Source organism: Melozone crissalis, unplaced genomic scaffold (genome assembly GCF_028551555.1).
Source record: "Melozone crissalis strain CALT ecotype California unplaced genomic scaffold, PUWL_Pcris_2 ptg000267l_1, whole genome shotgun sequence".
Classification (NCBI taxonomy): Eukaryota; Metazoa; Chordata; class Aves; order Passeriformes; family Passerellidae; genus Melozone; species Melozone crissalis.
This window is the reverse complement of record NW_026536022.1, coordinates 25,615-43,424: the sequence shown is the minus strand read 5'-3', so window position 1 is coordinate 43,424 and position 17,810 is coordinate 25,615. Positions and strand designations below refer to the sequence as shown.

General features: G+C 62.5%; 1 protein-coding gene across 1 annotated transcript in view; it reads right to left on the bottom strand.

Moving 5' to 3' along the window:
- Nucleotides 1-1,558: 1,558 nt before the first annotated feature.
- Nucleotides 1,559-17,810, bottom strand: part of ERBB3 (erb-b2 receptor tyrosine kinase 3) — a 30,398-nt gene continuing 14,146 nt past the window's right edge. The window contains exons 16-28 of the mRNA XM_054294600.1: nt 17,282-17,335; nt 16,561-16,702; nt 15,612-15,731; nt 14,834-14,932; nt 13,498-13,683; nt 11,956-12,111; nt 10,561-10,636; nt 8,996-9,142; nt 8,030-8,127; nt 6,979-7,161; nt 5,109-5,180; nt 3,743-4,019; nt 1,559-2,118 (exon numbers count right to left, since the gene is read on the bottom strand). Of these exons, the coding sequence (XP_054150575.1) occupies nt 1,559-2,118; nt 3,743-4,019; nt 5,109-5,180; nt 6,979-7,161; nt 8,030-8,127; nt 8,996-9,142; nt 10,561-10,636; nt 11,956-12,111; nt 13,498-13,683; nt 14,834-14,932; nt 15,612-15,731; nt 16,561-16,702; nt 17,282-17,335 (2,170 nt within the window). The remainder of the gene's footprint in view (nt 2,119-3,742; nt 4,020-5,108; nt 5,181-6,978; nt 7,162-8,029; nt 8,128-8,995; nt 9,143-10,560; nt 10,637-11,955; nt 12,112-13,497; nt 13,684-14,833; nt 14,933-15,611; nt 15,732-16,560; nt 16,703-17,281; nt 17,336-17,810) is intronic.

The following is a 17,810-nucleotide window of genomic DNA, read 5'->3' as shown; positions in this document are numbered from 1 at the left end:
CCGCGCGCGGAGCGCCGGATAGGGGTGTGGCTTGCCCCGCCCCTGCGGACTGCAACTCCCGGCGTACAGCGCGGCTCTCGCGAGAGGAGGTGGGGTGTGAGACCGGAAGCGGCGCGCGGGGGGTGATGGGGAATGTAGGCGGGAGGAGGGAACGGGAATTTCGGTACCAGGAGCGCACCGGGAGCGATGGATCTCCCTTTCCCTCCGCTGTGGGGATCCCCGGCATGTTCCTGATCCAACCCCCAGACCTGCGACCCCCGCCCCACTCAGGCCCGTGACCCCCCCCCGGTACCGGCACAGGTACCGGACCTTGGTCCCGGTTTCCTCTCCGATATCCCCCGCTCCGAACCCCCCAAGTCTCACCCGCGACGTTTTTTATCGAAATTTCTTTATTTTCATTCATCCCGCGCGACCCCCGGGGCCGGGGGCGATCCCTGAGCGGGGGCTCCCCCTCCCCCAACCCGAAAAAACGGGGAAAAAATCCCCAAAAAAGGAGAAACCCCCAAAAAAAGGAGAAATCCCCCCAAAAAAGGGATCCCGGGGGTCCCCCCAACCTCAGGGACCCCCAAACCTTCACTCAGCAGGGTGACCCTGAAAATAAAACCCCCCCCCCCCAGGGATTTGGGGAGCACCTTCAATGAGGGAGGAGAGGAAGAGGAAGGAAAAAATGGGATGAAGCGAAAATAAAAATGGGGAGGGGTCTCAAGGGGAAAAGATGGGGAGGGGTCTCCTGTAGGGCGTAAAAAAAAAAAACATTTTGGGGGTCAAAAAAAAGGCAAAAAATGGATCCCAGAGGACCCCAAACCTTCACTCAGCAGGGAACCCTGAAAATGAAATGGGTCTGGGGTCCTTCAGAAATCCCACATGGGGACCCCTTAAGGGACCCCAAATGAGGGAGGAGGAAGCAAAAAATGGGGAGGGGGAAATAAAAGATGGGTGGGGGAGGAAATAAAAATGGGGAGGGGTCTCAAGGGGGGAAACAGGGGAGGGGTCTCAAGGGGAAAAGATGGGGAGGGGTCTCCTGGGAGGGCGTATAAAAATCAGGATGAGGCTCGGAAAAAAAGGCAAAAAAAGGCGAAAAAAGGCAAAAAAAAGGACAAAAAATGGATCCCGGAGGACCCCAAACCTTCACTCAGCAGGGAACCCTGAAAATGAAATGGGTCTGGGGTCCTTCAGAAATCCCACGCGGGGACCCCCGGGCTTCAAAGGGACCCCAAATTCTCCCAGGGACCCCAAATTCTCCCAAGGACTCCTCCAGGGTTTTGGGGAGCACCTTCAGTGAGGGAGGAAGAGGAAGGAAAATATGGGGAGGGGAGGAAGGAAAAAATGGGATGAAGGGAAAATAAAAATGGGGAGGGGTCTCAAGGGGAAAAGATGGGGAGGGGTCTCCTGGAGGGCGTAAAAAAAAAAAAAAAAACATTTTGGGGGTCAAAAAAACGCAAAAAAAAAGGCAAAAAACGTCCCAGAGAGCCCCCCAAACCCTGTTAGGGGGATGGCCAAGGGGGTCCTTCATATTCCCAGCGAGCCCCCCCCCCCTTAATTTGGGGAGGGGTCTCCGCTACGTCCGGCGCGCTTTGGCGAACAGGCGGCTGTGCCAATAGTCGGGGTTGTCGAAGGCGCAGTCCGAGGCTTCCAAACTGCGCAGCGCCTTCATGGGGAGGGGGCGGCAGCGCGGCCGCGGCACCGCCTCCATCTCCTCGTAGCCTTCCTCGCCCTCCTCATCCTCCCCCTCACAGCGGGCGGGGGTCGCCGGGGTGGGGCGGGGGTCGCCGGGTCTCATCTCGGTGTAACCGTGGTGGTGCAGGAGGAGGGAGCGGCTGAGGCGCGGCTGTTTGTTCATGTACTCGTAATCTTCCTCCTCCTCCTCCTCCTCCTCACCCTCGTCTTCCTCGCCGCGTTGGTTTTGGGGGGGGGGTCTTCCCGGGGGTCTCCTGGGGGGGTCGCAGCCCCCCAGCTCCATGTATTCGTAGCCCAGCTCCTCCAGAGAGGCCGGGCGGGGTGGTTGGGGGGGGCGGTTCATGTATTCGTACTCTTCATCGTCATCATCGTCATCGTCATCCTCACCTTCCTCACGCTCCTCTTCCTCGCCTGGGGGCGGCGCCGAGCGCGCGGCGGGGTCTGGTTGGTGGGGAGGGGGAGATAAAGGTGAGGACCCCCCCCCCCCCCCCCCCCCAAACCCTCACAGGGGAGGGTTTTAGATCCTTTTTTTAGGATTTTTAGGTCCTAAAATCCTAAATTCCTAAAAAGAGAATCCCCTTAAATGAGCCCCCAAAACCCCCAAAAATAGGGGATGGAGCCCCCCCAGAGGCACAGGAGACCCCCAAATCCTGCAGGATGGGACCCCCACCCCAAAAACAGCGAATAGACCCCTCCCCCAAACCCTGCAGGATGGGACCCCCACCCCAAAAATCGGGGATGGAGCCCCCCCAGAGGTACAGGAGACCCCCAAACCCTGCGGGATGGGACCCCCACCCCAAAAACAGCGAATGGACCCCCCCCCAAACCCTGCAGGATGGGACCCCCACCCCAAAAACAGCGAATGGACCCCTCCCCCAAACCCTGCAGGATGGGACCCCCACCCCAAAAATCGGGGATGGAGCCCCCCCAGAGGCAGAGGAGACCCCCAAACCCTGCGGGATGGGACCCCCACCCCAAAAATAGGGGATGGGACCCCCTAGAGGCACAGGAGACCCCCAAACCCTGCGGGATGGGACCCCCACCCCAAAAATAGGGGATGGAGCCCCCCCAGAGGCACAGGAGACCCCCAAACCCTGCGGGATGGGACCCCCACTCCAAAAACAGCGAATGGACCCCTCCCCCAAACCCTGCAGGATGGGACCCCCACCCCAAAAATCGGAGATGGACTCCCCAAGAGACCCCAAATCCTGTGGGATGGGACCCCCACCCCAAAAATAGGGGATGGAACCCCCTAGAGGCAGAGGGACCCCAAACCCTGCGGGATGGGACCCCCAGCCCCAATCCAGTGGGACAGAGACCCCCAATAAGGACCCCCACGGACAGGGGGAGCCCCCAGACCCAACTCAATGGGATGGGACCCCCATGAGGGCTCCCATGGATGGAGGGAACCCCAAAACCCGATGCAATGGGATGAGACCCCCCCTCCCTAAAACCCCCACGGACAGGGGGAGCCCCCAGACCCGATCCAGTGGGATGAGACCCCTCCCCAAAAAGGACCCCCATGGAGGGGGGGAGCCCCAAAACTCAATCCAAAGGGACAGAACCCTCTCCATAAAGACCCCCACGGACGGGGGGAGCCCCCAGACCCAATCCAAAGGGACAGAACCCCCCCCCTCCCCAAGACCCCCATGAGTGGGGCCGACCTCCCCATCCCCATCCCCATCCCCGCAGGATGGGACCCCCACAAAGCCCCAAAACCCCACCCAATGAGACAGGACCCCCCTCCCCAAGACCCCCATGAATGGGGCAGACCCTCCCCCATCCCCATTCCAGCAGGATGGGACCCACACGGACGGGGGTGGGTCCCACCGAGGGGACACCGAGGGGACACCACGGGGACACCAGGAGCCCCCAGACCCAATCCAAAGGGACAGAACCCCCCCCTCCCCAAGACCCCCATGAGTGGGGCAGACCCCCCCCCCCCCATCCCCATTCCAGCAGGATGGGACCCCCACAAAGCCCCAAAACCCGATCGAATAGGATGGGACCCCCCCCTCCCCAAGACCCCCATCCCCCTCCCCGCCCCCCCGAGCCCCCTCCTCACCTCGGGGGGCGCAGTTGGGGCTCACGTACCCGTCGGGATCCTCCTCGCTGCCCTCGGAGCCGGGCCCCGGCGGGGGCTGCAGGCTCCCGCGCTGGGACAGGTACGCGCTGTCCCCCCCCCGCGAGCGGAGGCTGCGGCACAGGGACCCCCCCAGGGACCCCCCCGAGCCGCGCAGCTCCAGCTCCGGGGCGGCGCCGCGGCCCTCGGAGCACTCGGACAGCGCGCGGCCCGCGGAGCCCCGCCGGGAGCGGGGGCGGCGCGGCCGCGGCACCGCGGGCTGGGGGGACGGGCGGGGGTCAGGGGGGAGAGCCCGGAGCTGAGCCGGGACCCCAAACCTGACCCGAGACCCCAAACCTGACCCGGGACCCCGAACCTGACCCGAGACCCCAAACCTGACCCGAGACCCCAAACCTGACCCGGGACCCCAAACCTGACCCGGGACCCCGAACCTGACCCGAGACCCCAAACCTGACCCGGGACCCCGAACCTGACCTGAGACCCCAAACCTGACCCGAGACCCCGAACCTGACCCGAGACCCCAAACCTGACCCGGGACCCCGAACCTGACCCGAGACCCCAAACCTGACCCGAGACCCCAAACCTGACCCGGGACCCCAAACCTGACCCGGGACCCCGAACCTGACCCGAGACCCCAAACCTGACCCGGGACCCCGAACCTGACCTGAGACCCCAAACCTGACCCGAGACCCCGAACCTGACCTGAGACCCCAAACCTGACCCGAGACCCCAAACCTGCCCCGGGACCCCCCAAACCTGTCCTGGGACCCCGAACCTGCCCCGGGACCCCGCAAACCCGACCCGGGACCCCCCAAACCTGCCCCGGGATCCCCCAAACCCGACCCGGGACCCCAAACCTGACCCGGGACCCCCCAAACCCGACTCGGGACCCCAAAACCGCCCCGGGACCCCGCAAACCCGACCCGGGACCCCAAACCTGACCCGGGACCCCAAAACCGCCCCGAGATCTCAAACCTGCCCCGGTACCCCCTGGGCTGGGGGTACCGGGGGGGGTCAGGGGGGAGAGCCCGGAACTGACCCGGGACCCCAAAACTGACCCGGGACCCCCCAGGCTGGGGGTACGGGGGGGGGGGGGGGGGGTCAGGGGGGAGACCCCAAACCTGCCCCGGGACCCCAAACTTGCCCTGGGACCACCCCCCCCCATGGGTACACCGACAGTAAGAGGGGGGGATCTCAAAGAGACCCCAACCCCAAAGCCCCCCAACGCCCCCCAAACCCCCCAGAGCCCCCCAAAGCCCCCCAGCCCCCCAGAGCCCCCCAAAGCCCCCCAGCCCCCCAGAGCCCCCCAGCCCCCCAGAGCCCCCCAAAGCCCCCCCAGCCCCGGTACCTGGCGGGCGCAGCCCAGGCCGGGCTGGTTCATGGGGATGTACCCGGCGGGGGCGCTCAGCAGGCTCGGGCTCTGCGGGGACAGCGGGGATGGCACCGAGGGGACACCACGGGGACACCGAGGGGACAGCGGGGATGGCACCGAGGGGACACCACGGGGACACCGAGGGGACATGGGGACACTGAGGGGACAGCGGGGATGGCACCGAGGGGACACCACGGGGACACCGTGGGGACATGGGGATACCGAGGGGACAGCGGGGATGGCACTGAGGGGACACCACGGGGACACCGAGGGGACATGGGGACACCGAGGGGACAGCGGGGATGGCACCGAGGGGACACCACGGGGACACCGAGGGGACATGGGGATACCGAGGGGACAGCGGGGATGGCACTGAGGGGACACGGGGGGGACATGGAGACACCACAGGGACACCACGGGGACATGGGTGGCTGGCACTGAGGGGACACCACGGGGACACCAAGGAGACACCAAAGTGACACAGTGGGGACATGGGTACATGGGGGGGACACGGGGGCTGGCACTGAGGGGACACCACAGGGACACCACGGGGACATGGTGGGGACATGGGCGGCTGGCACTGAGGGGACACCAAGGCGACACGGTGGGGACATCATGGGGACACGGAAGGGCTGGCACTGCAGAGACACCGAGGGGACACTGAGGGGACATTGGGGGCTGGCACTGAGGGGACACCCAGGGCACATCGAGGGGACGTGGTGGGGACACCACAGGGACACGGGGGGGACATGGCGGGCCCGGCACCGAGGGGACACCCAGGGGACATCGTGGGGACATGGGGATATCGAGGGGACAGCGGGGCTGGCACTGAGGGGACACGGGGGGGGACATGGGGACACCACAGGGACACCACGGGGACCTGGGACACCATGGGGGCATGGTGGGGACATGGGCGGCTGGCACTGAGGGGACACCACGGGGACACCGAGGAGACACCAAGGTGACACGGTGGGGACATGGCAGGGGTGGCACCACGGGAACACAGTGGGGACATTGTGGGGACACCGAGGGGACACCGCGAGGACATGGCGGGGACATGGGGACGTGGTGGGGGGACACGGGGGTGCTGGCACCGAGGGGATACCACGGGGACACCGAGGGGACACAGGGGGGACACATGGAGGGACACAGGGGGCGGGCACCGAGGGGACACTCAGGGGACATCGTGGGGACACTGAGGGGACACCACGGGGACATGGCCGAGCTGGCACCAAGGGGACGCCACAGGAACACGGGGGGGGACATTGGGGGCTGGCGCTGAGGGGACACGGAGGGGACACCGAGACACCACAGGGACATGGGGACACAGTGGGGACGCCGCGGTGACACTGAGGAGACACCAAGGGGACACCACAGGGACATGGGGGGACATTGGGGGCTGGCACTGAAGGGACACAGAGGGGACACAGAGGGGAAACCAAGGGGACACAGTGGGGACACCACAGGGACACAGTGGGGACACCACAGGGACACCGCGGTGACACCGAGGAGACACCAAGGGGACACAGTGGGGACACCGAGACACCACAGGGACATGGGGACACCACAGGGACACCGCGGTGACACCGAGGAGACACCAAGGGGACACCACAGGGACACCGCGGTGACACCGAGGGGACACCAAGGGGACACAGTGGGGACACCACGGGGACACAGTGGGGACACCACAGGGACACCGCGGTGACACCGAGGGGACACCAAGGGGACGCAATGGGGACACCACAGGGACACCGCCAATGGTGACACCCCCAATCCCCGTAATGCCCCAAATCCCCCCAAATTCTCCCCAATTTCCCCCCGATCCCCCCCGGCCCGGGGGTCTCACCCTGGCGCAGCCGCCGCGGGGGCGCTGCGGGCCGAGCCCGCCGGGGCTGAGGCCGAAGGTCCCGTCCAGCTCCTCCTCCTCCTCCTCCTCCTCCTCCTCCTCCTCCAGCTCCAGCGTCTCCACCTCGTCCAGCTCCTTCTCGCTCAGGGCGGGGGGCTCGCCGGGGGGCGCGGCCCCGCTCTCCTGATGGGGGGGAGGGGTCCCAGGTCAGGATTGGGGGGTTTGGGGTGGTCTGGCAGGGATTCGGGGGGGTTTTGGGGGCATTTGGGGGGGTCTGGGGGGGTTTGGGGGCTCACCTTGGTCACCAGGTATGGGGAAAATGGATCAGGGATGGGGGGTTTGGGGGCTTTTTGGGGGGGATTTGGGGGGGTCTGGGGGGTTTGGGGGGGTTTGGGGGCTCACCTTGGTCACCAGGTATGGGGAAAATGGGTCAGGGATGGGGGGTTTGGGGGGGTTTGGGGGGGATTTGGGGGGGTCTGGGGTGTTTGGGGGGGTTTGGGGGCTCACCTTGGTCACCAGGTATGAGGGCAATGGGTCAGGGATGGGGGTCTGGGGGGGATTTGGGGGGGGGTCTATGGGGGGTTTGGGGGCTCACCTTGGTCATCGTCAGGATTGGAGGTTTTGGGGTCTGGGGGGTCTGGGGGGGTTTGGGGGCTCACCTTGGTCACCAGGTATGGGGAAAATGGGTCAAACTTGGGGGTTTTGGGGTCTGGGGGAGATTTGGGGGGTCTGGGGGGGTTTAGGGGCTCCCCTTGGTCACCAGGTATGGGGGTTGGGGGGGTCCCAGGTCAGGGTTGAGAAATTTGGGGGGTCTGAGGGGGTCTGGGGGTGTTTTGGGGGCTTTTGGGGTCTCACCTTGATGACCAGGTAGCTCTGGGGGGGTGCTGGAGGGTCTGGGGAGGTTCTGGGGGGTTTTGAGGGGGTCTGGAGGGTCCTGGTTGGGTTTAGGGGTCTCACCTTGATGACCAGGTAGCGCGGGGGGTCCTGGGGGAGTTTTGGGGGGTTCTGGGGGGTGGTTTGGGGGTGTTTTGGGGGGGTTTTGGGGTCTCACCTTGATGACCAGGTAGCGCGGGGGGTCCCGGGCCATGCGGGTGAACTCGTTGGCCAATTCCTTGAAGGTGGGACGGATGTTCTCATCGATCATCCAGCCTGGGGACGGGGACAGGGACACGGTCACGGGGTGGGGACACGGTCACGGGGTGGGGACAGGGACAGGGTCACCAGGGTGGGGACACTGCCAGGACACGGCTCTGGGGATGGGGGACACAGCCAGGACACAGCCTGGGACAGGGCCATGGGCTGGGGACAGGAGCACGGCATGGGGACACGGTCCTGGGGGTGGGGACAGGGTCACAGAGTGGGGACACAGCCAGGACACAGCCTGGGGACGGGGACACTGCCAGGACACGGCTCTGGGGACGGGGACAGGGGTGGGGACAGCAGCACGTCCTGCCCAGCCCTGGGGACAGCAGCAGGACCCTGAAAGCCCTGTGCCAGCCCTGGTGCCACCCTGGTGAACGCTCTGGGGACAGTCCTGGTGCCACCCCAGTGTCCCCGTCCCCGCTCACATTTCACCATGACCATGTAGACGTCGATGGTGCAGATCTGTGTCACCCCAGTGCCAGCCCGGTGCCAGCCCTGATGCCACCCTGTGCCACCCTGTGCCACCTGTCCCCGCTCACATTTCACCATGACCATGTAGACATCGATGGTGCAGATCTGTGCCAGCCCGGTGCCAGCCTTGTGCCAGCCCTGATGCCACCCTGTGCCACCTGTCCCCACTCACATTTCACCATGACCATGTAGATGTCGATGGTGCAGATCTGTACCAGCCCGGTGCCAGCCCAGTGCCAGCCCTGATGCCGCCCTGGTGCCACTCTGATGCCACCCCAGTGCCACCTGTCCCCGCTCACATTTCACCATGACCATGTAGACGTCGATGGTGCAGATCTGTGCCAGCCCTGATGCCAGCCCTGATGCCACCCTGTGCCACCCAGTGCCACCTGTCCCCGCTCACATTTCACCATGACCATGTAGACGTCGATGGTGCAGATCTGGGGCTGCGAGAGCCGCTCGCCCTTCTCCAGCAGGTCGGGAACCTCGGCCAGGCGGATCCCGGCGTAGGGCTCGGCCCCGAAGGTCATCATCTCCCACAGTGTCACCCCTGGGGACAGCAGGGGACAGTGAGGGACAGCAGGGGACAGCTGTGAGCCACAGGGACACCAGGGATAGCAGGGACAGCAGGGACACCGGGGACAGCAGGGGGACAGCCCGGCCAGGCGGATCCCGGCGTAGGGCTCGATCCCCAAAGGTCACCATCTCCCACAGTGTCACCCCTGGGGACAGCAGGGGACAGTGAGGGACAGCAGGGGACAGCTGTGAGCCACAGGGACACCAGGGATAGCAGGGAAAATGGGGACAGGGGGACAGCCCGGCCAGGCGGATCCCGGCGTAGGGCTCGATCCCCAAAGGTCACCATCTCCCACAGTGTCACCCCTGGGGACAGCAGGGACAGCGAGAGACAGCAGGGACGGCTGTGAGCCATGGGGACACCGGGGACACCGGGGACAATGAGGGACAGGGGGACAGCCCGGCCAGGCGGATCCCGGCGTAGGGCTCGACCCCCAAAGGTCACCATCTCCCACAGTGTCACCCCTGGGGACAGCAGGGACATCTGTGAGCACCGGGGACATTGGGGACAGCCCATGAGCCACAGGGACACCAGGGATAGCAGGGACACCAAGGACAGCCCGGCCAGGCGGATCCTGGCGTAGGGCTCAGCCCCAAATGTCATCATCTCCCACAGTGTCACCCCTGGGGACACCAAGGGACAGCTGTGAGCATTGGGGACAGCAGGGACGCCTGTGAGCCATGGGGACACCGGGGACACTGGGGACAGTGAGGGACAGGGGGACAGCCCGGCCAGGCGGATCCCGGCGTAGGGCTCGGCCCCCAAATGTCATCATCTCCCACAGTGTCACCCCTGGGGACACCGAGGGGACACCGGGGGACAGTGAGGGACAGCAGGGGACAGCTGTGAGCCACAGGGACACCAGGGATAGGAGGGACAGCAGGGACACCGGGGACAGCAGAGGGACAGCACGGCCAGGCGGATCCCGGCGTAGGGCTCGGCCCCCAAAGGTCACCATCTCCCACAGTGTCACCCCTGGGGACAGCAGGGGACAGTGAGGGACAGCAGGGGACACTGAGGGACAGCCCGTGAGCCATGGGGACAGCAAGGGACAGCTGGGCACAGTGGGGGACACCAGGGACAGCGGGGACACCGGGGCACTTCAGCCAGGTGTATCCTGGCGTAGGGCTCGGCTCCAAAGGTCACCATCTCCCACAGTGTCACCCCTGGGGACAGCAGGGACGGCTGTGAGCCATGGGGACACCGGGGACACTGGGGACAGTGAGGGACAGGGGGACAGCCCGGCCAGGCGGATCCCGGCGTAGGGCTCGGCCCCCAAATGTCATCATCTCCCACAGTGTCACCCCTGGGGACACCGAGGGGACACCGGGGGACAGTGAGGGACAGCAGGGGACATCGGGGGACAGCAGGGGACAGCAGTGTGATCTCACCGTAGCTCCAGACGTCGCTCTGGTGCGTGTACTTGCCGAAGTGGATGCTCTCCAGCGCCATCCACTTGATGGGAGTCTGCGGGAAAGGCGGGGACACCGTGGGGACAATGTGGGGACAATGTGGGGACACCATGGGGACATGGGGACAATGAGGGGATACCATGGGGGCACCATGGGGGCAATGGGGGGACACTGTGGGGACACCGTGGGGACACCACAGGGACAGCAAGAGGACACCGTGGGGACACTGTGGGGACACCATGGGGACATGGGCACAACGGTGTCAGGGGGGTCCCAGGGGTACAGAGCGGGTGACACAGATGGCATCTGGGGGTGACATGGGTGTCATTTGGGGCGACAGGATGGCATTTGGGGTGTCCCAGATTGGGTGACGCCGATGCCATTTGGGTGTGACACCAGTCCCATTTGGGGATGACGCTGATGGCATTTGGGGGTGACACCGATGGCATTTGGGGTGTCCCAGAGCGGGTGACACTGATGCCATTTGGGGTGACACTGATGGCATTTGGGGTGCCCCAGAGCAGGTGACAGGGACGGCATTTGGTGTGACACCGATGCCATTTGGTGTGACACTGACGCCATTTGAGGTGACACCAATGCCATTGAGGGTGTCTCAGAGTGGGTGACATCAATGCCATTGGGTATGACACCGGTGCCAGTGGGTGTCACACTGATGCCATTTGGGGGTGACACCGATGGCATTTGGGGGTGACACCGATGGCATTTGGGGTGTCCCAGAGCGGGTGACACTGATGCCATTTGGGGTGACACCAATGGCACCGGGGTAACACCAATGGCCTTTGGGGGTGTCACACCGATGCCATTTGGGTGCCATTTGAGGTGACACTGATGCCATTTGGTGTGTCCCAGAGCAGGTGACACGGATGGCGTTCGGTGTGACACCAATGCCATTTGGTGTGTCCCAGAGTAGGTGGCACCAATGCCATTTGAGGTGACACCAATGCCATTGGGGGGTCCCACCGATGCCATTGGGGGGTCCCACTGATGCCATTGGGGGGTCCCACCAATGCCCATTGGGGGTGACACCGATGCCATTGGGGGTGACATGGGTGCCATTTGGGTGCCATTTGAGGTGACACGGGTGCCATTTGAGGTGACACCGGTGCCATTTGAGATCCCATCGATGCCCCTTGGGGATGACACCAATGCCACTGGGTGTGACACCAATGCCCCCTTGGGGGTCCCACCGATGCCATTGGGTGTCACACCAATGCCATTGAGGGTGCCCCAGAGTGGGTGACACCGGCGTCCTTTGGGTGCCATTTGAGGTGACACCAGCGCCATTGGGGGGTGACATGGGTGCCATTGGGGGTCCCACCGCTGCCCCTCGGGGGTCCCAGCCCCCAGCCCCACCTTGAGCTCGTTGTAGAAGTATTTCTTGTCGTCGGGGTACAGCAGGTCGGCGATGCCGAAATCGGCCACCTGCGCCTGGCTGGGCGACTTGAGCAGCACGTTCCGGGCAGCCAGGTTCCTGTGCACCATGCGGTGCTCCTCCAGGTAGTACATGCCCTGAAAATGGGGAGAAAGATTAAATTTTAATATATTTGTTATTTATTTAATATATTTAATATACGTGTATAATATTGGTTGTATATCGTATAATGTACAATATAACAGCCAGGTTCCCGTGCACCATGCGGTGCTCCTCCAGGTAGTACATGCCCTGAAAATAGTGAGAAAGATTAAATTTTAATATTTATTTATTTATTGTATTTGTTAAATGTATATAATATTGGTTATATATTGTATATTGTATAATATACAATATAACAGCCAGGTTCCCGTGCACCATGCGGTGCTCCTCCAGGTAGTACATGCCCTGAAAATGGGGAGAAAGATTATTTTAAAATATTTATTCATTTATTTGTTCATTTATTTATTTATTGCATTTATTAAATGTATATAATATTGGTTATATATTGTATATTGTATAATATACAATATAACAGCCAGGTTCCTGTGCACCATGCGGTGCTCCTCCAGGTAGTACATGCCCTGAAAACGGGGAGAAAGCTTAAATTTTAATATATTTGTTATTTATTTATTGGATATATTTGTTATATGTATGTAATATTGGTTATATGTTGGATAATGTATAATATAACAGCCAGGTTCCTGTGCACCATGCAATGCTCCTCCAGGTAGTACATCCCCTAAAACACAGGGGAGGCAGAGGTGCCTACAGGAAATTTTGTCTTATTTTAAAAAAATATTTGATATCTATTTTCTGTTATCATTTATACAATACGTATATGTTATTTGTGATATGTTGTATTAAATGCTTGATATTTATTTTTATATAAAGGAATGTGCAGGAGCCACCCCAAACCCTTCACCCTGTGTGAACTCTCAATTTTTAGGACCAGAGAGAAGTCCTTAACCATGTCTGAGCTCTCCATTTTTAGGACCAAAGGAATGAGCAGGAACCACCCCAAAGCCTTTCACTGTGTCTGACTCTCAGTTTTTAGGACTCAGGAATGCACAGGAACCACCCCAAACCCTTCACCCCATGGGACCCCTCAGTTTTTAGGACTCAGAAAGGCGCAGGAGCCCCTAAACCCTTCACCCTCGCTTTTTAGGATGGTAGGAACATACAGGAATCGCCCCAAACCCTTCACCCTCATCTTTTAGGACCAAAGGAACATGCAGAGCCCCCCAAACCCTTCACCCTCTCAGCTGTTAGGACCAAAGGCATGCGCAGGAACCACCCCAAACCCTTCAACCCGTGTAACCCCTCATTTTTTAGGACTCAGGAAGGCTCAGGAACCACCCCAAACCCTTCACCATATGTGAATTCTCAGGTTTTAGGACTGAAGGAATCAGCGGGAACCACCCCAAACCCTTCACCCCCTCATTTTTTATGCCTCAGCAGCCCGTGGCTCCCCGGGCACTGACCTTGGCCACCTGCACGCACCAGTTGAGCAGCAGCTGGGGGCTGATGGCGCCGCGGTTCTTGCGCACGTAGTCGAGCAGCGAGCCCAGCGGCAGCAGCTGCGTCACCAGCTGCAGCTGCGGGCCCGGGCAGATCCCCAGCAGCCGCACGATGTACGAGTGGTCCAGGCTGCCGATGGCCAGCATGTGCTGGGGGGCACAGGGTCAGCACCCCAGAGTGTGCCCGGGGTACCCCCGGATCTGGGGGGACACTCAGACCATCCCCAGAGTGTCCCCAAAACTGCCCAGATCCGGGGAGACACCCAGAGCATCCCTAGAGTCTGCCCGGGGTACCCCCAGAGCACCCCCAGAGCGCCCCCAGAGTGTCCCCAGAGTGTCCCCAGGGCACCCCTAGATCCAGGGGGACACCCAGAGCACCCCCAGAGTGTCCCCAGAGCACCCCGGGCAGATCCCCAGCAGCCGCACGATGTACGAGTGGTCCAGGCTGCCGATGGCCAGCATATGCTGGGGGGCACAGGGTCAGCACCCCAGAGTGTGCCCGGGGCACCCCCAGATACAGGGGGACACCTGGGCATCCCTGGAGCGTCCCCAGAGCACCCTCAGGGCAGCCTCAGAGCATCCCTTCAGTGTCCCCAAATCTCTCCAGATCCTGGGGGACACTCAGAGCACCCCCAGAGCACCTTGGAGTGTCCTCAGAGCACCCCTAGAGTGTGCCTGGGGCATCCCAGAGCCAGGGGGATACCCAGAGCACCCCTAAAGCACCCCCACAGCACCCTTGGCTTCAGAGGGACACCTGGAGCACCCCCAGAACACCCCCAGAGCACCTTGGAGTGTCCTCAGAGCACCCCCAGAGTGTCCCCAGGACACCCCCAGGTCCAGAGGGACACCTGGGGCACTCCCAGAGCACCCCCAGAGTGCCTCTGGAGTGTCCCCAAATCTTTCCAGATCCAGGGGGACACCCAGAACATCCCCTGGCCATCCCCAGAGCATCCCCATAGTGTCCCCAGAGCACCCCAGAACATCCCCGGCTTCAGGGGGACACCTGGAACACCTCCAGAGCATCCTCTGAGTGTCCCCAGAGCACCCCAGATCCAGGGGGACACCCAGAGCACCCCCTGCGTGTCCCCAAATCCCCCTGGCTGCAGGGGGACACCCGGAACCCCTCCCCAGAGCACCCCCAAACCCACCCGTGGCTCCAGGGGGACACCCAGAGCAGCCCTAGAGTGGCCCTGGAGAACCCCCAGACCCCCCTGGCCCCAGAGGGGACCCCTGGAGCACCCCCAGGATCCCCCCCAGCCCCAGGGGACCCCCAGACCCCCCCGGTGCCCCCCACACTCACGTCGGTGACGGCGTGGAAGGATTGCTGCCCGCTGCAGTCCTGGATCACCTTGATGCTCACCGGGATCTTGATGGAATCCCCGTCCGGGATCCAGATCCCCTGTGGGACCGGTGGGATTGGTGGGATTTGGGATGGGATTTATGGGATGGGATGGGGTGGGATCAATGGGATTGATGGGATGGGATTTATGGGATTTATGGGAGTTATGGGGTGGGATGGGATTTGAGATGGGATGAGATCAATGGGATGGGATCAATGGGGTTGATGGGATCAGTGGGATGAGATTGATGGGATCGATGGGATCAGTGGGATTTATGGGATGGGATCTGAGACGGGATGGGATCAAGGGGATGGGATCAATGGAATGGAATGAGATCAATGGGATGGATCAATAGGATGGGGTCAATGGAATGGGATGAAATTAATGGGATGGGATCAATGGGGTGGGATTGATGGGGTCAAGGAGGGGGGATCAATGGGATGGGATCAATGGGGTGGGATTGATGAGATCAATGGGGTGGGATTGATGGTATCAATGGGATCAATGGGGTTGGATTTATGGGATTTATGGATCAATGGGATCAATGGGATGGGATTTATGGGGTGGGATTGATGGGATCAATGGGATGAGATCAATGGGATCAATGGGATTGATGAGATAGATCAATGGGATCAATGGGGTTGGATTCATGGGATTTATGGATCAATGGGATCAATGGGATGGGATTTATGGGACGGCACCTCAGCCCCCTCCCCACACCCCCTCCCCACGCCCCACCTTGTGCACGGTGCCGAAGACGCCGGAGCCCAGCACCTTGAGGCGCTTCAGCTCCGACTCCTTGAAGATCCGGGCCAGGACCTTGTTGGCTTTCTCACTGGGGTCCAGCGGCTCCAGGCTCTGCGGGGACACGGCGTGACAGCGCGACAACGGGGACAGGGACGGGGACAGGGACATGGTGTGACAATGGGGACAGGGACGCGGCGTGACAGCGCGACAACGGGGACGGGGACGGGGACATGGCATGGGAACAGAGACAGGGATGGGGACAGGATGGGGACACGGCGTGACAACGGGGACAGGGACAGGGACGGGGGCATGGCGTGACAGCAGGGACGGGGATGGGGACGGGGACAGGAACACACTGTGGGAATGGGATGGGGACACGGTCTGACAATGGGGACGGGGATGGGGACAGGGACACGGCGTGACAGCGGGGATGGAGACAGGGACATGGTGTGACAACAGGGACGGCAGTGGGGACAGGGACACAGCATGACAATGGGGACAGGGACAGGGACATGGCATGGGGACAGGGACAGGGATGGGGACAAGATGGGGATGGGAACAGGAACAGGGACAGGGATAGGGACAGGGACAGAGATGGGGACAGGGATGGGATGGGGACAGGAACAGGAACGGAAATGGGAACAGGGGCAGGGATGGGACCGGGAACGGGGACAGGGACAGAGATGGGGACAGAAATGGGGACAGGTACGGGCACAGGGACAGGAACAGGGACGGGGACAGGGACGGGAGCACAACAGGATGAGGATGGAGAGCGACTGGGATGGAAGCGGAGCTGGGGCTGGAGAGGAACGTGGCTGGCAAGGACCGGCCACGCCTCTATCCCGGCAGGACACGGGACCCGGGACACCGCCCCCTCCCCGCCCCCCCGGTGCCGTTCCCGGTGCCGGTCCCGGTACCGTCCCGGTGTCCCGGCGCTGACCTCGCCCCGCTCCAGGTAGCGCCGCATCGCCCGTTTCTTCTGGATCTTCTTGCCCCGCCAGTAGAGCAGCGCCAGCAGCACCAGCGAGCACGAGAGGAAAACGGCGCCGACCACCATGACCGCGATCAGCGTCGGAGCCCGCCTGCGGCACCGGGAACGGGAACGGGAACGGGATGGGGACGGGGCGGGGTGGGAAAAGGGAAAGGGAAAGGGAACGGGGAGGGGAAAGGGAAAGGGAAAGGGAAAGGGAAAGGGAAAGGGAAAGGGAACGGGGAGGGGAACAGGAATGGGAGCAGGAACGGGAACAGGGATGGGGATGGGGATGGGAACAGAAACGGGAAAGGGAAGGGAAAGGGGAACGGAGTGGGAACGGGAAGGGGAAGGGGAACGGGAATGGGAACGGGAATGGGAACGGGGATGGGGTGGGGATAGGGATGGGAACGGGAACGGAAAAGGGAAGGGGAACGGGCATGGGGACATGAACGGGAACGGGAATGGGAACGGGAACAGGAACAGGGACGGGAACGGCAAAGGAAGCGGGAACGGGGACGGGGACGGGAACGGGGATGGGAACGGGATGGAGATGGGGATGGGGATGGGAACGGTAACCGGGGACAGGGAAAAGCACATGTTAGGGTCCCCGCAGCCCCTCGGGGTCCCTGTAGCCCCCTGGGATGTCCCTGCAGCCCCCCCCGAGACGCCCCCGACCCCCCCTCTGTACCTGGACACGGGCAGGGGGTCGCCCAGGCAGTCCCGCAGCAGCGGCCCCACACACCTGTGGGGAGGAACATGGGGGTCACCCATGAGAGACCCCCCAGCAGAGACCCCAGTCCCCAAAATGGCACCAGTGAGGTCCTGACTCCCCAAATCCTGCCCTAAGTGATGACCCAGGACACCCAACCTGTCCCCAGTGATAACTCGGGACCCCTACCCTGCTCCCCAAAGAGGATTTGGGACCCCCACCCTGCCCTCCACAGGGTCCCAAGTGGAGTCCTGAGCGCCCCAACCAGCCTGAGGCCCCCAGTGATGCCCAAGGGGTCCCAAGGAGGATCCCCAAAAAGGTCTTGGGACCCCCACCCTGCCCCCAGTGAAACCCCAGGACCCCCAACCTACTCGCCAAAGAGTAGGTTGGGGGTCCTCACCCTCCTCCCAAAGAGGTTTTGGGACCCCCAACCTGCCCCAAATGATGCCCCAGGACCCCCACCCTGCTCCCAGTGATGCCCCTGGACCTTCACCCTGCTCACAAAGTG